The sequence below is a fragment of the Micropterus salmoides genome, unplaced genomic scaffold (assembly GCF_014851395.1).
Source record: "Micropterus salmoides isolate LMB-PRFRI ecotype aquatic unplaced genomic scaffold, ASM1485139v1 Ms_hic_scaffold_13, whole genome shotgun sequence".
Taxonomy (NCBI): domain Eukaryota; kingdom Metazoa; phylum Chordata; class Actinopteri; order Centrarchiformes; family Centrarchidae; genus Micropterus; species Micropterus salmoides.
The window spans coordinates 17,523,631-17,550,765 of NW_024040374.1; the positions used below are offsets into that span (position 1 = coordinate 17,523,631).

General features: G+C 40.5%; 1 protein-coding gene across 4 annotated transcripts in view; it reads left to right on the forward strand.

Moving 5' to 3' along the window:
• Positions 1-27,135, forward strand: part of zfr2 (zinc finger RNA binding protein 2) — a 30,261-nt gene that overhangs the window by 1,910 nt on the left and 1,216 nt on the right. The window contains exons 2-19 of one of the 4 annotated variants that reach the window (XM_038715889.1): positions 3,376-3,631; positions 3,960-4,077; positions 6,760-6,987; positions 7,859-8,193; positions 11,249-11,437; positions 11,699-11,939; positions 13,737-13,921; positions 15,966-16,085; positions 16,814-16,977; positions 18,293-18,419; positions 18,545-18,753; positions 19,436-19,604; positions 20,834-21,008; positions 23,597-23,685; positions 24,356-24,451; positions 24,893-25,004; positions 26,289-26,386; positions 26,668-27,135. The exon at positions 26,668-27,135 is cut by the window's right edge and continues 1,216 nt beyond it. In XM_038715889.1, the coding sequence (XP_038571817.1) occupies positions 3,376-3,631; positions 3,960-4,077; positions 6,760-6,987; positions 7,859-8,193; positions 11,249-11,437; positions 11,699-11,939; positions 13,737-13,921; positions 15,966-16,085; positions 16,814-16,977; positions 18,293-18,419; positions 18,545-18,753; positions 19,436-19,604; positions 20,834-21,008; positions 23,597-23,685; positions 24,356-24,451; positions 24,893-25,004; positions 26,289-26,386; positions 26,668-26,841 (3,085 nt within the window). In that variant the 3' untranslated portion in view covers positions 26,842-27,135. The remainder of the gene's footprint in view (positions 1-3,375; positions 3,632-3,959; positions 4,078-6,759; positions 6,988-7,858; positions 8,194-11,248; positions 11,438-11,698; positions 11,940-13,736; positions 13,922-15,965; positions 16,086-16,813; positions 16,978-18,292; positions 18,420-18,544; positions 18,754-19,435; positions 19,605-20,833; positions 21,009-23,596; positions 23,686-24,355; positions 24,452-24,892; positions 25,005-26,288; positions 26,387-26,667) is intronic. The other 3 variants (XM_038715891.1, XM_038715890.1, XM_038715892.1) reach the window with 3 other exon arrangements.

Below are 27,135 nucleotides of genomic sequence, written 5' to 3' on the forward strand. Positions count from 1 at the left end.
AAGTAGGTCACAGCCGAGTGTTGAACCAAACTTATTGATTTTGTTTTTCTGTTTATTTTTGGTGAAATGGATGATGTCACATTAGTTCAGAACGGCATCACATTGTGGCACTTGCGTAACCTAATTATTAGAACTTGGAAGTTCTTGTCCACAGTGTGACATAATGAAATTAGAGGCATGTCTGTAGAGGAACTATTAAGCTACTTAAAAGACGATGCACAGACTAGTCAACCTTGGACAAATGAGGTTCGCCAAAACCCTCCTTGGTAGTCTCAGTGTGTAAGTTTCCTGTATGCGTTTTATTGTTCAACTGTTTAGTAATTGTACTTGCTCCTGAATATTTTTTTAGACAAAATAGTGTGATCACTAGTGATGGGCAAATTAAGCTTTTGTGAAGCACTGAACCACCTGAGCCAATTGTTTGGAAAATGGGTTTATTACTCGAAGCTTCAGTTACAGTGACCTCTCCTGGCGAAGTTCAAGGCTGCAGGCAAATTAGACAGGCTAGCTGGTGGACAGGAGGCTTTTAATTACATTTAATCACCCTTGGATTTAAAGTATATTTACTTTGAAAATTCTTTGATGCACACACATTAAGACTGAACATCATGTTCAAATAAAGATTGATGAATTCATGTATTTTGTTATTGAGGAGAGAGTGCTGGGAAATATGGTACAGGTTGGATGTGCTTGAATGTGTTAGATGGGGTGCACAAACACTCAAAGCTTTTGAGACGATCGAGGCAGTGCCAGTGAATCACGTGACTGGACCGCGAACCAGTCAGTGATTCATTCAGTAAGTGAAGCAGTTGCTGCTTCGGACGTCACATATCACGTGATTTTTTTTTTTGCACCAAAGCAAGCTTTGAAGCAGTGGTTCAATAGGATTGTAGTCCAGGGGTTTGAAGCGTATATCGAAGCTTCAGTGTCGCACTGCCATCATTAATGATCACACTCAAACACACATTTTGATTCTGCACTTTTATGATCTTAAGGCATCATTTAATTTTAGCCCTCTCATGTTCTTGTCTGTCTAGACACTGAAAGATTAATAAAGATCCTGATGGCATCAGTCACTGATTGGCAGTAATGGCTGCTGTCTGTATCACAAACGACACGGCTGTGGGGCGTTGTCCTTTTCTTATTTCTATGTATGCTGATTAAAATTAGAGAGAGGTCAGAGGTCAATGCAGGGTTGCTCAGTCAGTGTTAAAATGTTTGTGATCACAATTTTGTCTTCCACAATTAATTCATCTTGTTTGGGTGATGGCATGTAGCATTAAATGTGCCTTCCTATTTTTAGAGCCTGTTTTTAATCATGCTTGCAGCATGGCTGTATGAATGACAATGTCAGTCTGCCAGTTTGTAACCATTTTAGTCCAGACTGAAGTATCTCAACTATCGGATGGATTTACATCAAATGTTGTACAGATATGTGGTGCACAGAAGATGAATCTTACTGAATTTGGTGATCCAGCAACATTTCCTCTAGTGTCACAGGTTCACATTTGTGGTTGAGTGAAATATCTGAACAACTACTGGATGATTTACCATTAAATTTAGTGCAGACTATAGCCATTCAGGTGGCATCAGAATTAATTAGAAGAGGTGATCACTTTGGTGATTAACTGGCTTTTTTTAGCTCGCAGTCATTTAGTTCATTCATTTCCATCCATCGTCAACCACTTATCCTGTGTACAGGGTTGCGGGGTTCATTCATTTCATTTAGCTTATTTAGTACAGCCTCACAGAGCCACTAGCATGGCTGTAGAGTCATGTTTAAATATACTTTAACATTTTGAAGCAAGTTTTGTTCAGAGTTCCTTAGTATGGAGGAAAGAGAGTATGGGAAAATATTTGTGTTTCCAAACTATTGCCCTGAAATATAAATTCAGAATTTCTAAAAAAAAAAAAATGAATTGATCATACAAGCAGAATGGTTTTCATGGTGTATGGAGCAGGCAGCTTAAATGTTTACCACTGTGTGAGAGAGCGCGTGCCAGAGCGAGTTTGAGCTCTGTGCTCTCAGTGCAAGAGGTCGGGACTATATGAAATCCAGAGTACATCGCTGTCTCCGTCTCTCTCCTCTGCTTTCTGTCAGGTGTGGGTGGGTGTGTGTTCACCCGATGGTGGGGCTGAGCTACACACAGAAGTACAGCGGACAGGAAGAGCCATGGCTTCTGCTGCATGCGTTCACACAATAACAAAGCAAAGTGGCTCTGTCCTGCAGGATTTTGCAGCGTTCGAAAGCAATTGGAAAATAACTTTTTATTTCTGTAATTAACTGCTTTGTTCTCGCTAATGCCGCTTGTGTTCCTCTTTCACTCTTGAACTGGCTCAACCACTGCTGCTCTCTCTCTCTCTCTCTCTGCATGGGGCCAACTTTGTTTACAAACAGCAACTCATTCTGTCTGTGCTTAACAACAAAAGACTAGAATCCCTTCATTTAAATTGAGGATTTTTATGTCAGAGGATTTTGTTTTAAGGGTGATGACCTTTTTAAAATATAAGATAAGAACATTTGAAAGTTTATTTGAAAACTTCCTATAGAAGCTTTGAATGTAAAACAAAAAGTGGTCAATTATTAAAACTCGCATGCAGGTACAAATATGCATGAATTATTATGATAAACTGCGAACAGCTGTACTGATTATCATCCCACTGTTTGTGTTTCTCAAGGTAGCCTACATTGTCCACCTGTTAATTAGGTATTAGGGTCAGTTGTTTGAAATTACAGAAATAATGTTATTACATTGTAGTTGAGGACTTCAGCCTCAATGCCTTTATTCCTTTTGACTATTTATTATGAATGATATTTTCTTTCAACAACTTCTTTCAATTCTTGCATTTCCAGCCCGTAAAATCCATTGACTCTGACACAAAAGGAAATCATTTAACTACGTAGCCTACTTAATCATAGCACAAAATGCAAATAGTGTTACCAAATCAACAGATTCTAAACATATCAGCAAAATCAGGCAGGCAAAACGCTCTGATTCTGAAATGCTCCCTGTGGGAAATGTAGCCTGAAGTTTACGGAACGAACGGGGTCACATAGAGCTGTGAAGAAGGTAGTAGAAGCATGAAAATGACAAATTAATAACAAGTCAGTAACGTGGGGCAAGCTACATGCTCCGCTGTTGAAACGCTTCTGAGATGCTTCCAGTGGGCTATGGACGCATCAAAACTGTGGCGCAGCCGCAACGTGCTGTAGACGGAGTCAGTGGATTCCGGGTGTAACATGGCTTCATTCCAGCTTTACCCACCGTAAAGCCTCACATCTCTGAAGTTTAATGTTGTTCAAGAAGATGTCCTCTGGAAGCAGTTTTTTGAAGTTGACCTTCTTACTTCACTTAATTTCCCTTCTCTCTTCAGTACCCAGCCTCCCCCGGCCTACTCCCATCCCTCTACAGCCAGTTACAGTGTCCAGCAGGCTCCAGCTGTGGCTCATGCAGTAACTGCATCGTACGCTCCAGCTCCAGTCCAGGCAGCCCGGCCTGTAGTCTCTGCTCCTTACCCTGCCTATCAGAGCCACCAGGCCCCCCCTGACTATGCCTACAGGCAGCCAGAACCCCCAGCGCCTCCACAGCCCACCACCACCCCACAGACGTACCAGGTGTACTCCGACACGGTCAGTCTCATTTTGCTTCCCTTTTATTTTCTGCTTCTGCTATTTCTTATACCATGATGTAGTCATTATGGATGTTATGTAAATGTGTTTTGAGTCATATAGTGTAGTATAGTGTTTTAGCTGCTAAGACACTGCAGACAGCAATGTATGCCGCCTCTGTACTAACTTTCATTGCGATAGTCTCATTTTTTACAATCAAAAATTTATGCCATCAGAATGTAAAGGATGCTTGAATTTTACACACATTAGCTTTAATGCAATGTTGATATCTATGCTTTTCTTGTGTACTGTTTTACAATTGGATTAAATGCTGTCTTGTAAACACCAGCAGGACAACTACAGCTATGGGCGCCCTGCTGCTGTGACTACCTATGACAATAAACAGTACTACCAGACGAGTATAGCTACAGCTCAGAGGACACCGGCAGAGAATTACTACCAGACAGGTGAGTCAGTTGATTTTACTCATGGTGCGTCCAAAGTTTCAGTTAGGGCTGCAATATTAATCTAATCGTAATCACGATGTCGTCATGTGCAATTACATAACCGCAAAACGTGTGCGATTTAACACAACAGATATGGCGTGTGAGACACTCTTCTGTGTGTGCGCTGCATTCTGCTCATTATCCACTCCCACACCGGGCTCTCGTATGTGCCTCTACAAACAGATGGGCCTATGTACAATCAGAAAAATTATTTATGAGCAGTGTGCGAGTAACTTTTTAGGACAACAACCTACCATAACCCACCTCCCTGCTCCGCCGCTAATCGTTGTGAATATAGTCGGACTCACCACCGGAGCGCCGTCATTTATCTGGCTGTGGTCTGGTCGCTCTGTGACAGAGACAGAGTAACGTCGTCAGCATCTGTAGCGGTAAGACAGAAGAAAACTGGGATTTCACAGCCTGGATGGAGCGGCACGTTAAAGGTTCGGCGTGCTACAAAACTTTCAAATGTTGAACAGTATTATTGACAAATTAGTTTTTAGCATTAACAAATAATGTAGAGCCTTTTTCTTGTACAATGATTAAATAAATTAAAAAAAAAAACACAAATGAAACTGCTGTAACTGGATTTAATATTCAACTAGTTGTAAAATAGTATACTATTATATGAAATTATAATTAATATATAATTGTCATAGGCTACTAACAGTATACTGTTAACTGAACATTATACTCTTTATTTAATGTTATAATATTGTACTAATACACATGTATACTAGTTCCTCCTCCAGGTTGTGGATAGAGCCTCTGCAGTAGACTAATGTAGATTTAGCCGTGCCAGTGTGCCAATATTTGCACCTTCTAGCCACCTCCTCTATAGAGCAACACGCTCCCTTGGTTCTGTTTTACTAGTTATTGTTATAAATATCGTTGAACTTTTCCTTGATAATCCAGCAAGTAGACTCATAGTACCATTTGTGCCATTATAATCGAATCGCAAATTGCAATATTGTCTACAATAATCGTAATATGACTTTTTCTCCAAATCCTGCAGCCCAAGTTTCAATCATTGTTAGGGCTGCCGATTATTAAATATTAAAGGGCAACTCCACAGATTTTATACACTAGAATCTGTTTACAGGTCTCAGGGAGTTTCTTATGTGAAAACGGTTGTATAAAGCCCGAAATCTAATAAATTACCACATGTGATGTCACTTGAGTCAGTGTCTGTTGGCGTTTGAAGATTACAAGTAATAAAAATTTCTGGTGTTAGAAAGAAGTGATGTTACCAGACCTCTGTAGCCCGCTACTCTTTTCTTCTTGGGGCTAGCGGCTCAGGCATAACACACACAAATATCTGACTGCCGTTAAGTTGCGTTGTGGTTAATGTTGGCGCCAATTTTTGACAAGGAAATAGAATGCCTGGAATAAAAAAGGTGATATCTCTCGTTCTTCTGTATCAATTTTGATACTTTTTCTTGGCTCACCATGGCAAGTACTATCTGTATTTTTGGTTGGTAATAGGACTGTGCCAAATAGTTCAAAGCTTCAGTCATAATGTCGACATTCAAATTCTTAATCAACAGTTGTTAATTGTTTTGAATGTCTATTGATTTTGTTAAAACCTTGTATTTGCACAGTTGCAGATAAAGATGAGGCTACACTAATATTATGATTTTATTAGATTCCGGTGATGGCTGCATATGATTGTTTTTGACTCATGTGATCCAAACATTTCCAATAACTCCGGAGCATAGTACTTCAAAAAGTCAACATGAAAAAAGATATATGTAATTATTACATTTCAATACACATGTAACAAATGACTTTGCTTCAGTTCATATAAATCTGATTTATCAGTTCATTCAAATGGAGGATTTTTAATTTCTTTTTCTTTCATAAAATATGACCAGGGAACACCCTAGTGAACAAAGAAGTTTCTTTTATTCTTTTTTTTTATACATCTTTTAAAATCCAGTACACTAGACACAAAGCCCCATTTACTGACATTCATCTCTTCACCAGCTGATGTGAACCATCGCTCATTCACAAGTGCTTTCAGAGCACTTCAGTGGAAGCAAGATGGCAAAAAAGATTTAAAAAGATGGAAGAGAACCCTTGGGTTATAGTTAAGGAACCCTCTAAATATCTCAGTCACTGAGGTCGCAATTTATGTCTCAGCAGAAAGAAAAATACAGAAAGAAAATGGTGCTCATGGAATGGCACCATGGAGGAAAGCACGGTTCTCCCTTAAAATATATGCATGACACTGTACATCTCAACCTTGAATGTTGTCTGTTACTGGGACAATGTTATGTGAGATCTTGAAACAAAATGCTATATGCTTAATAGAACTTTAGAGATGTACTGTTCATGTCAGTTTCACAAAATTATTGTTGACTGTTATATAACAAGTGTTTCTTCTAATTAACAGTGACACACAACCCTCAGTCTTGCTGGGGGATTTGTGTCCTCACCTGTTGGTATTGTTTACATTGCACTTTTGAAGGGGGTGTGTGTAATGATTCTGCTGACCATTTGCTTGTGAAATGAGAATCTGTCCTGCTCTACCAGAATTTCTCTGACAGGCAGTCCTAGAGGAATCGATGGATGTTTCAGATCTCTTTTGCTCTCTCCTTTCCTCACTCTGATGCCCTTCCCCTCCATCTCTCTCTCTTTCAGTGGGAGTAAAGAGCGCTTACAGTCCAGCACCCACCACTGTGTACAGCCAGCCTCCTCCTCCCCAGAGGCAGATAACTGCCCTGAAACCTCTGGCGCCTGCCAGTGCCGTGTCTACCAGCTACAACATCTACCCAGTGTCCACCAGTGTCCAGCAGCCGCCCACACCCATTTCATCCTACACCCTCGGCTCCTCCTTCGGCTCCACTGTTGCAGCCACCACCTACTCAGGTAAGTCAAGAGATTAGATACTTTATTCATCCCAAAGGAAACATCACAAGATGCTCGATATACAAAGTAAAAGAGATATAGATAAAGTGTTGCATCGATAATTTTTTTCAGTGTAATAATTTTTAAACATTGCAGTATGAAACAGGGCGTATGTATGTGATAATTTGTTGCAGTATATTTACTTCCACACAATAGCTGATACATTTCTTCTTCTTTTTATTGTTGAAGCCAGTGTTATTGTTAGGTCAAACAACATAGTGGCACAGCAAAATTAATCTTAGCATGGTGACTACTCGCAGGGCTGGTAGGTGAACTGCAGTAGCTTGCAAGCTAACGTGCTAGCCAGCCGGGAACATACAAATTGCTTCCCGAACTTTTTTTATTTTCTCTACCATTGGCAATTTACTCCCACCTGGCATTCTGTTCTCAGTACTGTTGATCATTTCACTTAATACAGAGTCTTTTGAAGAGCTAGCTAGATATCTTGTGCACTCAGTAACAATTTTTTTATAATTTTTTGGCTCACAACGGTCTGCAAACCATTTCTTTTGTGCAGCAGTTTATACTTGGCACAACTTTGCGTGTCAAAAATTCACCCCTACGTTCAAAACCAATGATCGTCATGTTGCGTCAGTTCAAATGAAACCTTTTTATGGTGTGTACAAACATTGATACCTTGCTAATTGAAGCTTGAGTTTCTTATTTCTTCTTCACGTTGTCAAAGAAGATTTTGGGATTGTCTTTTCCTCCTTGGTTTTTAAGTGCAGCTTATTGTTTGCATGACTGCTGGCTGTTTGACCCATATCTTGTAAGCTTTTCTTATCTCTAACACTCTGTCCTTGCTGTCTTCCTGCTGCTTTCTCACCCTCAGGCATTAGCTACTCCAGTTATGATTCAACTGGCTACACCTCCACATCCGCTCCCTCCTATTACCAGCCAGCCCAGCAGACTCTCAACCAGCCGCAGCCTCCTCCTCAACAGCCCCAGCAGCCGCAACAACCCCAGCCCCCCATCCAGCCACCACACAAGCAACTGACAAGCTCTTCATGGAGCAACTCGGGCAGCAACATGGTGACAGCTCCGGCCGTAAACACCTACAAAAAACCCACGTTTCACCAGAACAAGCTGCAGAAGCCCAAAGGGCCTCCCAAGCAGCCTCAGCTGCATTACTGTGACATTTGCAAGATCAGCTGTGCAGGCCCGCAGGTAGGAGATTTGAACATGAAAAGCTTTGTGTGCATTAGAGTTGTGAAAGACACAAACAAAAAAACAAGGAGAAATATGTTACTATATTAACATTTAAGTCCCTGAGTACATGTTTTAATGTCTGTATGAGAACTGCTTTAAACTAGTGCTGGGCAACGATTAAAATATTTAATTGCGATTAATCCAATGATTTTCTGCGATTAATCGCATAGTTATGTGCGAAATTGAATAAAGAATTCTAAAGTAGTGTATTGTGCACTTTTAATCTAAATGTACTGCTATATACACAAAAATGCAATAACATGTGGTTTGCAAACACTTTAAACAAATAAGGTGCCAGCAGTATTCCCTTTACACAGTAGCAATAAAATATTTCTTGTAAAACTTAAAGAGGTGGTATTATGCTCATTTTTAGGATAAATATTATTTAGGGGTTGTACTAGAACAGGTTTACATGGTTTAATATTGAAAAAACACCATATTTTTCTCATATTGCACATTGCTGCAGCTCCTCTTTTCACGCTATGTGTTGTACGCTCTGCTCTTGAGCTGCAGAGTGATGCATCTTACTTGTACAAAATCTTTGTTGGGAGTTGCACATGTGCAGTTCCCAGGTAAGGACTACTAGCCAATCAGAAGCAGAGAAGGGTGGGTTGTAAGAAACAAGATAGTGTGATCCAAATCAAAACCGCTTCAGACTGAGACCGTAACCTAGCAGATGGTATAAGTTACTCACAAGTCCACAACATCATTGTTCCACATCTTACCATCAGGACTAAATGTTGAACTGTTGCCGGTGTTCTGACGATCGTAAAATGCTACCATAGCGCAAATCGATAGACACGACTAGCCCTGCTCCGTTTTCCATTGCAGATAGTACCCAACGATAGTACGTAGATTGTCGTCATAGCGACGCCACACACAACTACCGCGAATGTTCAATGCGACACACACACCAGCGATCCACACAGCTTTGAAAATATATACAGTCTACGGTTAAAACGTAGAGCGGTATGAAAACCTTCCAGCTGTGTTTTCCTCTGCCGTTGTTGCTGCAGCGGTCTGTGTGACGGTGGGAGTAGAGGGCTCCGTGAGCAGGCGGCTGGCCGGCCTCACGCTCCTCCCGCGGGTTGGCGCAGGCTTCCCCCGCAGCCACTTGCGGAGCTCCTCAACTCCGAAAATATTCAAGCACATTTTTGTTCCGCCATCACTTCTCGTAAAACTGTCAATATTCGAAATCTACACAGCTGATTTCTCACCTCAAAACTTCTCAGAAGTGGATTTAGTGATGAAATTCCATACGAAAATTGTAAAATATAAAACTTTCTGTTGCTGGCCTCTGTCTGGCGCACGCAATGATGATGCAGTGAATAGTGTATATTCTCTCTGACCAATCAGCAGTCTGTCCTGTTTTCACTTACATTTTAGTATCCCTCAGATCGCTTGGAACCTCGAAGGAGGTGAGGTGAAATGAAAAAAAGTAGCTGGAAGCAGGTGCAGGTGCAGGTGCATGTACAACATTTCTACACTGGAAAACCAAACAAAGGCGAGTCGAGCCAAAGGGCCTCCGCTCAGACTAGCTTGGTTTGAGGACGTGCCTGACCCCGCTAGCCGCTTGGCAAGCTTTATGACACGTTTTCATTGTGACGTCACAAGTAAAGGAAGTGAAGGGCTGGACTACAAACGAGCTGTTTTCAAGCAGTTCAGAGCAGAGCTTTCTGTGGGAGATGGGAACTCCCTTTGGGCTGGACTTTGAGCTTTTTCACTTTGCAAACCTGTTACATGCAGAAAAAGATATATAACTCAATGTGGCGGCTGTGGCTCAGGAGGTAGAGCGGGTTGGCCGTTAATCGGAAGGTTGGCGGTTCAATCCCTGGCTCCCCCCGATGTGGCGGATTGCCCCTGGCGGAGTGAATGTTAGTGTTAGTATGAATGTGTGTGACTGGTGAATGCAGATGTAGTGTAAAAGCGCTTTGAAAAGACTAGAAAGGCGCTATACAAGTACAGAGCATTTACATTTACAATAAAGGAGAGGGAAAAAGCATAATACCACCTCTTTAAACATTATTGTGATCAAATATAGAACCAAAGCTATTTGCCACTGCCAGGGCATTACCTTTTTATCCAGCTTGTTAAAACAAGTCACCATCAGAGTCTAGAGCCACGATCATAACATCATAACAAGCACCTTCTGAGCAACAGGTTAACATATAAAATCTGCAGAAACATTTTTCTTTTGTCAGGTACCAGCATAAACAGTCTATGTTCAGTAGCAAGTGTCCCTTGAGTGAAGGTAAAGTGGTCGAGCGCAAGGCGTACAGGCAAGCAGGCGCGTTCCCGTCATGCGCACATCCACCCACTGCTGGAGTTGAATTGTCTTGAACTTTTTGTATACAATGCACAGCACAAATCATTAGAAGAGAGACTGATCCTCACTATTTGAGTTTCCAGAATCTATTACTGTTAAATAGGCTACAGCTGTGTAGCGCACAGAAGCCGTTGTCAGGGTTACTATCCGTAGAGCTCCTGCTGTTTACTTTCGGAAATCACCTGAGGAGCGGGGAGCAACCCTGAGGAGCCAAGTGACTACTTTGTGATTTTAAGAACGTTCCTAAGACCAACATCTTCCCCCATACTTATCAGCATGCAGCGTGTAGCTGTCCACTTCGCTATGGCATTTGATCGCTTGTCTTGCTTTTGTTTATCTACTTCTCCCACACGCTGCATCCAATGTAGTCTGCCAAAGCCTCCCTCCACTGCTTGTTTGGGTGGGTGATTTGCAGGCTGATCAACATCCCACACCTCCTGACCTGTGATTTGACTGTATGTTTATTCAGAGCCAGTGAGCAACAATTAAAAACTGCGTTAAAGTGCGATAAAATAATTATCGGTGTTAATTAATTAACGAGTCACGGCAATAATAACACATTAACGTGCCCAGCCCTAATTTAAACAGAATAAAAAACAATGAAAATTTATGGTATAGTATGGTAAAGTATGGCTATTTCTGTATGTGCAGCTTCATCTTGCTAACTGGTTTTATTTACTGCATCAGACGTACCGGGAGCACCTTGAAGGCCAGAAGCATAAGAAAAAGGAGGCAGTGCTTAAATCTGGGGGGCAAACGGGGACCAGCAATGGGCCCAGAGGGGTCCAGACTCAGTTACGCTGTGAGTTATGTGATGTCTCCTGCACCGGAGTGGATGCCTACGCTGCCCATATTCGTGGGGCTAAACACCAGAAGGTTAGCACAGCTGTGATGCTTTTGTCTTTATCATCAAGTGTTTCAATATTTGTTGTTGTTTAAGAAAATATGGGCAGCTGTAGAAGATATTGATGTAACATGCTTTTGTTATTGGATATGACTGTGGTGTACTCATGTGATGTTCCATCTTAGCTGCCAAGTCTTGGAACAAAACCTGCCCCAGGGATTTGAGATAGGATTAGGTTTCAGCAGACTTAAATGGTTGTACCTCCCTCTGTCTCCCTTGTCAACCTTGGAAAGGTGGTGAAACTTCACACCAAGCTGGGCAAACCTATACCTTCCACTGAGCCAGTGTTGGTGAATTCTGCTCCAGTTATCACAACCTCGACAGCTGGGAAACCTCTAGTCTCGACGTCCACTCCTGTCTCTGTCTCAACCACTTCAACGCCCACTGCAACACCCAAACAGGTGGCTGTAAACACCATGGTCAAAACAGCAGCACCAATCAAGAAACCAGCTCCTTCCAAAATAACTGTCATTTGTAAGTTTGTTGATTTGTTATGTAGATTATAAGGGATGCTTTCTTTTCCCCATCTGACCCATTTAATATTGAATAACTACTGCTCAACTACTAGTGCAATATAAATGTTTTCCTCTGTAGTATAGCTGCGGTGGAGTGAAAAGTCAGCCGTCAGAGAGGGGAGAGACGTATCGTTTAAAAATGGGGATAGTGGTGCACATTTTCAGACAGTCACTCCTGGAAGACATGCATAGTGCTTCACTCGGTTGTTCACACGAATACTGAAATAAATGGTAATAAAAACTTCAAACCTTGATTCCTTTCTCACCCCTGCACAGCTGACCATTCACAGCGTGACGTGGATGTGTGAATGTTGGATTCTTGGTTTCGGAAAGTTACAGAAAGGGTCAGACAAAGCTTCCATTACTCCAGGAAAGGTGTGGGTGGGGGTGTCTGAAGCTACTTGACCCTTCGACAAGCAGTTCCAACGAAGTATACTGGCTCCTTTTTAGTCTTAAACAGTAATGATATGAAAGTTTGACTAGGATTACATAGTCATCTGTTCATCTCAATCAACAAAATGCTGAAGTTTAAATGCAATTTAAAGACAATAGCAGCACTTAAAGGTTCAGTGTGTAATACTTCGGAGGGTCTTTTGAAAAAAATGCAATATAATAAACATAACTGTGTTTTCAGTGGTGTATACTCTAGAGCGTGTTGTGTCACTACGCTAATCACGTAAAAGAAGAAGTAATATTCCAGAATGACATTAATGTTAGTGGTAGTAGTCGTCTGGTTTATTAGAAGTATGAAAAGAAGAGAAATTTGGACAAATGGAGGCCCACGCGTATCATTTAGCACAAGAGCTGACAGTGTCTTGGCCACCATAGCTTCGCTTGGAAAGGGGTGAGCAGTGACTTGACTGGTGCATTCATGTTGTGTCAAAATAATCAGAATCTATTTTTCCCGCAAGGAAAAAGAGAACGTGTACATGGGACATAAAGAAGTACACAGAACTTTGATTTGTGCAAAATTGCATATATATTTTACAAAACTGTAATATGGTTATAATAGTTTGCTGTCCATGTAAAGTGAACTAGATGTCTGCGTGTAGTTTACATGCTCTGATAATGCTAATCCAACACATCTTAGTAGCTTCCGTGTTGATTCAACATTCCGGCTTAAGGGCACATGACCACACACTGAAGTCAGATAACGACTTCACAACGTGAATGCGCTGTGAGCCTCTGATTGCAATTCACAACCCTCACCTCTAAATGCCACTAAAACTTACACACTGAACCTTTAATAAGTATATTTAAAATGATTTGAACAGAAGTCAAAGTGAATTTGTTTATTCCAACAAATAGGCAGATAACAACATATTTAAGTTATTAAACTACAACATTTTGCTTCTCTGAGTTTGCTTGCTGTGCTGTGTCATCAAATGCGTGGGTTTATTTTGAATATTTAAGCTTCAGTCTCACACTTAAGTGTTACCAACCATTAATGTGGCTTATGCGCAAAGTTAATATGGCTCTGCTTCAAGATGCAACTGTCAGAACAACTAAAATAACTGCTGGTTAACACACATACAGTGACAGTGCTTTTTCAAGATGCATTTTCTGTAACTGTAAGACCTTGAATGGTAACTTACCTGTGTTTTTTTTTTTTTGTTTTTTTTAACCAGCCTTTGGAATAGAACTAGTGGGAGAAATTTGCAATTATAAATAGATGTTTTTTTATTATTAAAAAAAATGGGCATGTAGTGTTTGTTAAATTAACACTCTAATCTGTAATATCTTTCCTGCCGCATAGCCAATAAGCCTGCCAGCACTCCAGCAACTACAGTGACAGCAGCAGCAGTGGTGGTGGCTGCCAAGGTGGAGAAGCCCATACAACAGTCAGCTCAGAAAATGGAGCCTCAGAGTGACGATGAGGATGGTGACAGAGCTGGAGGTCAGGGAGACATCCAACCAGTGGGACATGACTACGTAGAGGAGGTAAGCAGGAAATGAGAAGAAAAGCGATTACAGTGTTAGCTTTATTTACAGCCGACCAGTATATCGGAGGAGTAATATACAGGTGCTGGTCATATAATTAGAATATCATCAAAAATTGGATTTATTTCAGTAATTCTATTCAAAAAGTGAAACCTGTATAATGTATACATTCATTCCACACAGACTGATATATTTCAAGTGTTCATTCCTTTTAAGTTTGATTATAACTGACAACTAATGAAAACCCCAAAATCAGTATCTCAGAAAATTAGAATATTGTGAAAAGGTTCAATATTGAAGACACCTGGTGCCACACTCTAATCAGCTAATTAACTCAAAACACCTGCAAAGGCCTTTAAATGGACTCCCAGTCTAGTTCTGTAGGCTACACAATCATGGGGAAGACTGCTGACTTGACAGCTGTCTAAAAAACGAACATTGACACCTTGCACAAGGAGGGCAAGACACAAGGTCATTGCTAAAGAGGCTGGCTGTTCACAGAGCTCCGTGTCCAAGCACGAGAGGCGAAGGGAAGGAAAAGATGTGGTAGAAATAAAGTGTACTAGCAATAGGGATAACCGCACCCTGGAGAGGATTGTGAAACAAAACCCATTCAAAAATGTGGGGGAGATTTACAAAGCGTGGACTGCAGCTGGAGTCAGTGCTTCAAGAACCACCACGCACAGACGTATGCAAGACATGGGTTTCAGCTGTCGCATTCCTTGTGTCAGCCACTCTTGAACAAGACACAGCGTCAGAAGCGTCTCGGGCTAAAGACAAAAAGGACTAGACTGCTGCTGAGTGGTCCAAAGTTATGTTCTCTGAAAGTAAAATTTGCATTTCCTTTGGAAATCAAGGTCTCAGAGTCTGGAGGAAGAGAGGAGAGGCACAGAATCCACGTTGCTTGAAGTCCAGTGTAAAGTTTCCACAGTCAGTGATGGTTTGGGGTGCCATGTCATCTGCTGGTGTTGGTCCACTGTGTTTCTGAGGTCCAAGGTCAACGCAACCGTCTACCAGGAAGTTTTAGAGCACTTCATGCTTCCTGCTGCTGACCAACTTTATGGAGATGCAGATTTCATTTTCCAACAGGACTTGGCACCTGCACACAGTGCCAAAACTACCAGTACCTGGTTTAAGGGCCATGCTGTTCTTAATTGGCCAGCAAACTCGCCTGACCCTAACCCTATAGAATCTCTTTGGGGTATTGTGAAGAGGAAGATGCGATACGCCAGACCCAACAATGCAGAAGAGCTGAAGGCCACTATCAGAGCAACCTGGGCTCTCATAACACCTGAGCAGTGCCACAGACTGATCGACTCCATGCCACGCCGCATTGCTGCAGTAATTCAGGCAGAAGGAGCCCCAACTAAGTACTGAGTGCTGTACATGCTCATACTTTTCATACTTTTCAGTTGGCCAACATTTCTAAAAATCCTTTTTTTTGTATTGGTCTTAAGTAATATTAAAATTTTCTGAGATACTGATTTTGGGGTTTTCATTAGTTGTCAGTTATAATCATCAAAATTAAAAGGAATGAACACTTGAAATATATCAGTCTGTGTGGAATGAATGTATACATTATACAAGTTTCCCTTTTTGAATGGAATTACTGACATAAATCAACTTTTTGATGATATTCTAATTATATGACCAGCACCTGTATGTTGGTTAATATGCAAATTAAAAACAGTTGTATCACAAATAAAGTATAAAGTAAAAATAGTTTGGAGTAATTTTAGAAAGAGTTTTATGTATTTTGTTTAAAGGTCTCTGTTGTTGAGTTGAACAGAGTAGCAGTGATGATTTGTGCAAGGTCTTAATACCGTCTTGTAATCTGTTAAGTACTCACTAAAGTTAAGTACATACACTTAAGATTGGTGTTTAAACCACATTTATTCTCCAGTATTTTCATGTGTCATTCTACTAAGAGTTTTATTGTAGTTATTTATAAAATCTTTTGTCTTTTTAACAAAATTAAATTCCAAGATCATTTATGTTGCGTTTGTTTTCTGCATGATGTGTATTTACCTGAACTGTCTTTTAGGTACGTAATGATGATGGCAAGGTGATTCGATTCCACTGTAAACTGTGTGAGTGTAGCTTCAACGACCCCAACGCTAAAGACATGCACCTGAAAGGAAGAAGGCACAGACTCCAATACAAAGTAAGAATGCATCACTGGGCTTATTCTTGTTTGGCTGGTTATCCAGAGAGGCACAGTGAACAGGGTTGAGATGCATTCTTTCAAGGCTTTTGGTGTTTTAGATTACACGAACTGTCAACAGCAGCGTTTTCAGATTTCCAAAACACACAGTGAAATACAGACAATAGGAAAACTTCTTTTCTTTCTTTCTCCTCCTCTTTTGGTTATACAGCAGCAAAACGGGGCATGTCAGGACGCACATGCAGGTGACACTATTCAGTCTTACCAATGTTGTCACGCTATTTCACTGGACAACAGGTGGCAATAACACATCAGCAATGGCAGGGAGGAGGAAGACTACAAGCTCTTAAACATGGCTGTAGACAATACTGATTTTAAAATGCTTTGAAATAGAAGGAAATGAACTTGTTTCTTTGACCTCATGGATACACAAATAAGTTACACTGAATGTAAACATAAGTTTTGTTTGCTTACATCAAAACTCTACAGGGCACCTTTTTAAAGTAGCTGAGGCAAAGACGACTTGAGCTTGTGTCTGAAGGTTGTCATTCTGATCAGTTTTTAGGGGTTAAATGCCAGCTTAGAGTGGGTGGAAGCCCAAATGGAAATTTTACCTGCAATAGTGTGGGAATGGCCTGATAACATGCAGGATCACATGTGCACTGACTTTGATTATGTTCTTGTTACATTGCTCTTACGTTGGTTTTGTCCTCCCCTCTGTCTTTTAGAAGAAAGTGAACCCGGAGCTTCCTGTGGAGATCAAGCCAAGTAACCGGGCCAGGAAGCTGCAGGAGAGCAAGCTGAAGAAGCAGAAGCAGAAGGCGGTGCTAAAGAGACAGAGAGACGATGAGCAGCGCTGGCACATGGAGATGAGGTCAGACTCATGGCCAAAGTTAGTAACCTAAATTTGTTCCCACACGTTACGTTTGCGATTTTCCGTGGTTGGCACAGAACAGACTTAAAAGGAAAAGATGAGGAAGATTCATTCATATAGGTGATATCCGTATAGGGGAAGTCCTTAAATTTACCAGCTGACTGTTAGTCTGACACATATACACATGGGGAAAAAAGGGAATTTAAAGCCTCACACTGGTCAATCACATGAGATTTCTTGCATGTTCCATAAAATACAATATCTCAACAGCCAGAGGAAGGTCATATTAATTAGATTAGATGTGAGGATTTTATCATGTAGACTGTACAGGCAGTTTGGGGGCCAATTCAGCAAGCTTCCTAAACATGTACAATAAAACATTTGATGTACCATGCCTCTGCTGGACCTTATTTCCCATGTCTGTGTGACTAATTAGGACATTTTTTTTTAAATTGATCCCGAATTGAGTGAGCGTGCTGCAGTCAGCAACCAAATCCTTGCGGGAAATTCTGCCCTGTGAAAGTACGTCCACTAAAGTGCTTGTTTTTGCCACTGACAGGCACACATTATTATTTTTTTTATTTTATTATATTATTTCAAGTGTCTGACAACACTGTGGAAAGGATCCCTACAGAGATGATCCTTTTGAAAGAGTATGATCCTTTTTGTTTAACCAGAAACATACTATATCGCTCTCAAAGCCACCAGACTGCATTGATCAAAACAGAAATTTTACATTGCAGAACATGGGAGTTGCTAGTATACCTCTGCCTCAGTTAGATTGTTTGTGTTTTTTGTGTTATTGTAGGACTTGTTGTTTTAAAGGCATAAAAACACCCAAAAACACAAACTAACTGATCTTTGGCAGTGGTAGACCACAGAGGGCAATATAGTGACAACCTGAGTCAGTCACTGGTTACAAACAAGCACTTTAGTACTTTGACGGGGCTCAATTGCTCGCAAGGATTACGCTGCAGTCCTGTCTTGCTGCTGCCAGCAGCAGTGCTCTCACTAAATACTGGACCATTTTAAAAAAACAAATTGTCCCAATTAGTCATGTAGACACACAAACATGGGAAAATAGGTTTGAGGTTGAAAAATACAGAAGTTACCCTTTAATTGTTGTCACATGAGGAAATGCTTATTTTGTAACCCTTCAGTGCTTTTGACACAAAACATCTGTATAATAATTCTTTGATATGATCAGTACATTGTAGTAAATATTTTGATCAAGTGCTTTTTTATTGGCGCTGTGTACTTTTAATGACAGCCATAATATTGAGAATAAATGAGTTTTAATGAATGACATTAAAAACCTTCCCCTCTCCTGCAGGCGATATGAGGAGGACATGTACTGGAGGAGGATGGAGGAGGAGCAGATGTATTGGGGGGAGCAGAGACGCAGAATGACTCCCCCACCGCTGATGAGCCGCCCTGGTATGCCAGTACCCCCTCTACTGGTGAGTGTCACAGTTGCAGATCTTTTCTTTGTTTTGTGTAATATTAAACAAAAAAACAGCAACTACAAACAAACATGTTGAAGTCTAAGTGTAATCAACCACTTTACCCCCCCGTCTCCCTTAAGACGTGTGTACGTCGGCCAGACTCTCCCGATGACCGTCACATCATGGCTAAACACTCAACCATTTACCCAGTAGAAGAAGAGCTGCAGGCTGTTCAGAGGATTGTCTCCCACTCTGAGAGAGCCCTGAAACTGGTGTCAGACTCCCTGCTGGATAAGGAGATACCAGCTCTTACTACCGCTGCTGCTGCTGAAGGAGGAGATGAAAAAGGGTAATTAAGAGAGATTTCTGGAAGATAATTTACATTTTTCTCTTGGCAAACAAGGATTAAGATAGTTGAAGCCTAAAAGCAGTTTTATCGTTTTGACCTAACTGAAAAGCTACACAAAGATGCAAAGGTATGAAGCCTTTGATTATAAGGTAGGTTTGTGACATGTGGATATAGGAATTTTTGTAGTATTTCTATTGATGAGTAGGAATACCTGAAAACAGGACTAACAAATACAGACAATAAATATGAAATAAAACCTTTAAAATGAACAAAGGTCAATAGAATACATTTACGCTTAATTTAGCTGATGCTTTTATCCAAAACAATTTACAATTGCTATTTTATATCAGAGGTCGCACGCCTCTGCATCAACTAGGGGTTAAGTATCTTGCTTAGGGACACTTGGTGGACGTGGTCACAGTGGGGAATTGAACCTGGGTCTCTCACAACAAAGGCATGCATCTTATCCACTGTCCAATACACCTTAAATGAGCCCTTATAAAGTATGTTAAACAGAATCTTGGGAAATGGACAAGTATCACATGTCTCTCAGATGTGTTGTCAGGTAAAAAAGCCAATGATAAATAAATAAAACTATTGAGATTATCATGGTCCGAGTTGCTGCAAAAGAAACTGCTTTAGCTGAATTGTTTGTAAAAGTCTTCTGTTTCTCTCTTGACAGTACTGAGAACTCAGCACGGCTGCTAAAAGGTGTAATGAGGGTGGGCATCCTGGCCAAAGGCCTGCTGCTTCGTGGGGACAGAAATGTCGAGCTCATCCTGCTGACTGCTAAGAAACCAACCATCTCTTTACTGAAGAGCATTGCCAAGCAGCTGCCCAAGGAACTGGAGGTAAGAAAACGTCACCCAATTTAGGAAGCTGCTGGAGGTTAAGGGAGGGAAGAATTGTGGTAAACCCGGAATTCACAACACATTTTAAATTTAAAAGTTTTTATCTATATTGATTACAGGATTTTGAGACATACACCTGCGTATGGTATCTTATAGACAAACTGTAAACTAAATCCTGACAAAGAAATGGCAGGAAAAAGGCCTCCTTTGCCAGTTTTAGTAGTAGTTTGTTTATATCACGTTGTCAGATGCAGTAGATTTTTAAAAAGAGGAAATTATTCTTTGTCATCCACTTCCTTATGACTTGTGTCGTAAGAGCTGGATACTGAAAAACTGTATAGATATGTAACAAATCAAATGGGAACAAGAAGTTTTCAGTTGTAAATGCTTTTATTATAGAGACTTTTTAGCAACCAAAATACAAAACCTGAAATATTCCACTACCAGCTCATTTATCATTGGTGAACATGTGTAGCTGCCCCAACACAGCGGTTTGTCCTCCACACAGGTATTAACTGTGAGAGTAAAGTCAGTGTAGGTTCACTCTTTCTGTAGATTAAAAACTTCATGTTTGGTGGTTCAGGACTGACAGCCATGCCACTCCGTAAAGATGATTTGTGTAAATTTTAGTATAAATTTTGTCTTTTTGTTATTTACTCTTATTGGAGGACTTCCAGGTTTCTACTACATCAAATACTGTGTGGTTTCTAGCTTTGGGGGAGATTTTCTTTGTTCACAAATGACTGATCCGCCGCTAACCTAAAGAGGAAAAACTTTTTTTTTTTTTTTTTTTTTAACTACCATTTCCATTTAAGGCACCACAAGACAGAGGATTGACACTAAATGCAAGGTTGTGATGTGTTGTAATTCCCCACTCTTCCTCCCTCCTGCTTTAGTTGTAATAAGTGTTTAATTAAAGCTTTTGACTGATCTTTAGATTCACTGCCTGGTTATGACACCTGAATCCTACAGAGTGAGATGGGGTCCCACTGCTTTCCTAGACATTACAATTACAAAGATATAATGAATTGTTGAGAAATATTTCTATGGTAATGTTACCAGCCCTGTTTAAATAAGGGAACTGTCTTCAGGGGAAAAAAAAATTGCACAACCCAGGGTTGAAAGCATAACAGTATTGCCCTGTAACCATGCCAAACAAAGGCTATTCTTTGCCCCTACACCCCTCCTCCTCTGTAGTGAGTAATCCCAAGTGTCCTTTTAACCGGCAGACATTTTCTGAAGATCAGTATGAGGTGCAGGCTCACCCCGAGGAGGCGAACATCGTGATATTTTCAAGCAAGGAGCCCAAAATGCAGGTGACCATTTCTCTCACCTCGCCGCTGATGAGGGAGGACACTGCTGCTGAGAAGGACAAGCAGGCAGGAGGAAAAGCGGCTGAGAAAGGTTAGAGAAGCCAAAGCTTTCAGTACCAGACAACCAAATGTAAGCAATGTATGTAATACACTTATTATATATATATCTCAATATATATATCCCTTGCTCCACCCTTCCACCTTTTAGCAGCCTAAATTACAACGCAAAATGAGAGGTGGGACTTTTAAATAAAGCCCACATTCAAGTTTTTTTTTCTTTAGACCCTCAAATAAGAATGAACTTGCACATTCATTTGTCCCACTCTTTTCATTTCCCCCATTTGTTTGCAGTTACACTTGTCCCCAATTTCTTTATTTCTTTTCCACAACATGGGAATCAAAAGCCGGGCTCTCCGACCTTTCTGTGCCTCTAGGGTGTGTGTTTATCTGGTGAACACATGCTCAGATTAAACCTTTGGGAAGCTAGAATAATAGACTGAAGTGATGATCAGTGTCCAGATAATGCCCAGGGATGAAAATGTTTGAAATGGTGATACTATTTCTTCAAATATCCTTATTTTCAAACTTTGCTTCTTATTGCATTTTGGCCATGATACCTATGAGGGGATTTTGAGGTCCAGCGACTTCCCATTCCTTCGTCTGTCATCCCTGCATCATAATGTGGCATTATCAATGAAAAGGTGTTGGAGTGTCATGTTACCACCTCACAATGATCAGTACTGAAAGAATTATAAGATGACACTCGTAAATCCAGTGTCATTACCTCCCCCAACATGAAACAATGAAGGTAATTTTCAAGATCATTGTGTTGCAAACACTCCTCCGCCTGCTCCAATAACTGTCAATATTTTAATGTGTTTTTTTCCCATTTGGAAAACATGGTAAGAATGTTTTCTGCATCCGTTGTCTTTTATTTATTTATTTTTAATTTTGTTTGGGTTTGTTGATCAGTGCCCCTAATTCTGTATCAGCAGACCTAGGCAAGCCAATGGCTGATCTGAAGACCACACTTGTACACATACCACTAAGAATAGAAACATTAAAGGAACCAGGTTGCCCATGTTTATTAGGCTTTTTATTGGAGCAAAAGCCTCTTGTTAACTGTCATCATAGGGGCTGATGCTATATGAAAACTCCCAACTCTGAGAGGCATGATAAGGATGGATCTTTAATTCTAAGTGGTATGGTAGTGTAGACTTCAAAATGGCTTTGTTTCTGTTATGTATTTCCCCTGTAAGAAAGCTAATGTCCTCTGTTGTTGCTGCAGTTCTAGTGAACATACTGAAAGTGTGGAAAGACCCGAGTCCGCTTATGTGAAATATTACCTCATCGCAGTCATCAATAACCACATTGAATGTTTTGGACAAACCTGTCATTTGTCATTTTTGTGAATGTGTCTTAAATTTGTCCTCAAACTTTTTACTATTTCATAAATCCAACACAGACACAAACATAATTTTGTATTCTCTCATTTTTAGTCCTACTAATCCAGGCTTTGTCATACTGTTTACAATATCTGATTTCACATTAAGTGCTTTGCTTTTTTAAGTTGTCTTAAAATATCTTAGTATCTTTGCTCTTGTGCCTTATCTACTTGAAGTTTCCTTCCTTCCTTCCATTTAAAAAAAAGCTGTAGAAAATTAATTTTTGGATCAAAGGTTCATGTGCAAAGTCAAATGCAAAAAAGAAGAAATCCACAACACTCAGAGTCTGAGTTTATTAAACGTTTCTAAAAGTGTTAATGTGAACATCTTAAAAATTTAACTTTTCCAAATTTCCCTTGTTTGGACTTGATGGGAGTAGTGTGAAGGAAGCCAAATTTGACATGATTTAGATTTTTTTTAAAAATTATAAATAGAAATTGTGGAAAAAATGAACTTGAGAAAAGTTACAAGATTTTTAGAGAAGAGTGTGATAAGAGTCTGTTATAGCAAGAAGGAAATGGGAGTTATGAGAAGGAAACAGGCTTAAATTAGCTTGATGACGTCTTTTAATGCGTCTTTCTCCTAACACACATTTTGACTTATCATAGCAGGAAAAATAAAAATAACATTCCAGTTTAAGTTAACACAAATGAACCAGGATGCTCTGAACCACGTCCTTGGCTATGACACAGCTAAATGTAATGTAGATATTATCAGTTACACCTATGTTTGATGAGTCAAAATGTCTCTCTAGAGAAAGATGTAGTCAGGCAGATGAGTATTTTGATTAGCCAACAAATCAACAAAACAGTATTTATGTGGTTTAGTCACTTTTAAACTGAATTAAATATAATCTGATCACTCTTTTCTCTGAATGCCTTAGATTTCCTTCTTTCTTGCATGTGCCTTACACTCCAAACAACACGCTAGTGATTGTACTACTTTCTTGCAATTTTTTTCCTCTCAGAATATGTCTGTGAAACAGAGAAACACACTTGCCTTTTCTCTCATATCTTCCCCTCATCATTTTTCTCACAAACAAACTTGAGTACTTAAGGATTCAAGGAAATGTCTGGTGACATGAGATAAACATGAGAGCCCAGTGTTTTTATAATTTTCCTGAACACCGTCTGTACATCAGCAGTACCAACACTTATTATGCACTGCAGTCATCATTTGGTTTTTGCATTAGTGCGGCTGTAAGTCATCAGCTAGTACATGTTCTCTCCACCAGATGTGGGTGAAAAGGATCCTCCTGATCTTCTGAATAAGAAGAAATGTCTGGAATACCTGGCTGCTCTCCGTCACGCCAAATGGTTTCAGGTAAATGCATCACAAGAGGTGAATTGGTTACTGGCATGAAATTAAAATACCTTTCAGTCCCTTCAGGACATTATCGTGTGATTACAAGAATATACCTTTTTCAACCGGTTATTTTGACTTACAGCAGGAAAACCACAGGGTTGTAGTTACACAGATCAATTGAACGTCAAAATGTCCCTCACAAGTTCTATAGCTTGTGTGTGAGAGAGAGAGAGAGAAAAGAGAATATTGTATTATATTGCAGAAGTGTTTGCTTGTGAAATTTGAATAAATAGTTTTCACTTCCTTTTTGGCAATAAACTGAGAATTCACCAGAACCAATGGAGTTTTCATTGTAAGACATGCAGACATCTAGAGGAGAAAAAACTCCCTTGTGGCATTCGATGTTATGCCTATTTAGTTAGTTCTTATGTGGCTGCTTGTTGTGACTTCCCTGTTTAAAAGGTTTCTGTGAAAATATATTTTTATTCAGAATGGCACTTTTTGAAACACAATAACAAAAAAAAAAGTGCAAATTTAACAAATATACTGATTTAAGTTGTTTGATTTAGGTTTTAAAGCTACCCGTTAATTTATATAGTAAACTTTTCTGAAATCCAGTCTGTCTAAAATAAATTCCGTTTCCTTGTTAATTCATGTTGTTGGGGTTTTTTTTTCTTAATCTTTGAAGGCTCGCGCAAACGGGCTGCAGTCCTGTGTGATCGTCATCAGGGTGCTGAGAGATTTATCTCAGCGGGTTCCTACCTGGGGGAAGATGCCTGGCTGGGTAAGCAGCTCCAGCTGTCTGTTATATTCAGATTAGATTTTTTAATTGCCTTATTTTGGTGAGGTGTGAACCTTCTCCTACTGAAGTTTTTTAAAATATTCTCACACTCATGCAGCACTTGCATTGTTGTATGTGTGATTTTGAACTAGTCTCACAGAGCTAGACCAAATCTATCTGCACACTTTTACCGCTATTAGCACTGGAGAAAGGTCTGGGTGAACCCGTGATCAGTCTGGTATAGCTTGCTTGTGAGCAGAAGGGGTTCCAACTGAAGTTGTTTTTTGAGGAAATAGGCTTTTATCCACAGCCTACTTCCTGTGAGCCGGACTTAATGTTTGTGCTGCTATATCAGTGCTGCATTAATGCTGATTCATATGTGAGGAAATAGCTCGTGTTGTATGAAGAGTTAAGACATTTCAGTGTGTCTGTTTCTCCCTGCAGGCAATGGAGCTGCTGGTGGAGAAAGTGATCAGCAGTGCTACAGGCCCGCTCAGCCCAGGAGAAGCCATGCGCAGAGTGCTGGAGTGCATCTCCACAGGCATCCTGCTACCAGGTCAGACAAACATGTTAATGAGATGTGAATGTGCAGATGACACAGCCATAATTGGTCTTATAAACAACAACAACGAAGATAGCAGGAAGCCCAAGCAATCACTTGGTGTGTTGATAACACCTCCAGCTCAATGAATCTAAAACAAAAGGAGTCATAGATTTCAGGCACAGCCCCCTTTCGAATACTCCCATACACGCTTCAGGATAATTTATCACTGACTCATTCAGATTTCTTGGCACACAACATCAACAACACACTCAGATTGAACATAAATACAGATACAATACACAGCCATCATTGAGAGCCTGCTCACTTCATCTATAATAGTTTGGTACGGCCTCAGGGACAGTCAGATCTGCAAGAAAACTGCACCGAATAGTCAATAAATCATCCAAGATTTTTGGTACCCCTCCCATTGATTCAACGTACCAAAGAGACCTTTCTCTCCAACCGCTGTCACCACCACATCTTCCCAAAAAGTTTCAAATTACTTTTGTTACACATTGTTTTTATCTGCCGTGCCTCCCTCTGGTGCTCCAAAATCAACTTGAACCTTTTTAAAAGGAGGATGATTCACTATTTTCTGCCTATGATTTGAGCCCCATAAACGGAGACCTTTTGATACGTCCACGGCGAAAATGAAGACCTAAAACGGAGAAGTTTGGAAACGCTGCCGACCCCGTTTTGCGTTTCTAAACGGGCAAAAACGGAGGACTTTAGAAACAATGACGCAGACGCTCACGCTTAGCTCTCCAATTGGGTCTTAAGTCATGCAAAGCAGAAACACAATGCTACTGACAGAGTTTTTGAGTTGGTATTTTTATTAAAATATTCAGTACTGTGCAAATAACACTTGTAGTGAACTGTGCATGTCGCCGTTTACTTTGCAACAACTCCCAGTCTGTTTTACCGTCGCCACAGTACCGTGTTACATTCAGTAACAGTCCCAGCTTGTTATTGGTGCATGCAAAAAAAATAAAAAAATAATCTGGTCTGCATTTCTTTATTCTTTCGCCAAATCTTCTGTAACTACAGAATAGAACATCTGCTTCATGTTTACACGGCACGCTCATGCCCTGTTTACCTGAACGGCCACTAGATGTGCATTTTCAGTCGTTTTAGTGTAGATGGAGATCAACTCTGATACACAGCTAAAACGCTGGTGTGGACGGAGATCATTTTAATTCTCCATTTGTAAACTAGAACGGAGTAGTGTGGATGGGGCCTTAGTAACTTGTTGTATCACATTTACATATTTAATTTGCTTCTCCTTCCCTTACTCAGATGGACCAGGGTTGATGGACCCCTGTGAGAAAGAGCCAACAGATGCTTTGGAAAGCATGATGCTTCAAGCCAGAGAGGACATAACTGCCAGTGCACAGGTACCCAAACAGAGCATTTATTTATAAGAATTAGAGGAAGGTGTGAATTCACTTTTAGTAACTGGGGATCTTCACAGGAAACCTATGACACAGGTGTTTGTTTTCTTTTTGTGAAGTGCTAAAGAGCTTATTGCTATAGTTATTTGTGTAACCACCAACAACTGGGGGCGGGGGAAACAGCTGCTCAGTCAGAACCACGCAAATTTAATTTCACATTGATATTTGCCTGACTCTGGACTACTGCAACCAACGCTACATTTCTCTCTCCTGTTTTCTTCCAGCATGCTCTGCGGCTGCTTGCTTTCCGTCAGATCCACAAGGTTCTGGGCATGGGGTCCCTGCCGGCGTCCAAGGCCAGCGCTCGCAACCGCAAACGTCGACGGGATGGCAGCGACACGGGCGAAGGGGAGGGGGAAGGCAAAAAAGACAAGAAGGAAGAAGCGGAGAGTGCTTGACGACTGCCTACAGAGCAGAGGCGTTTGCTAGTTTAGAGACTGGTAGAATGTCACAACTTTAAACTTTTCTTATCTTGGAAACAATCTTAACACGCAGCTATACAAATGAATATAACTGACTATACATGTTACATGTCTGCCCTTGAATTAAGAGGAATATGTGTTGGAGGCAGAGGCTGAAATGTGAGAATCTGTACTGCAGTTCCTTCCCCCCGTATAGTAACTTGTTGCAAATGTGTCTTAAAATGTGCAGAGAAAATTGGCTCAGTAAAAAAAAATCATGAAAATGACTTA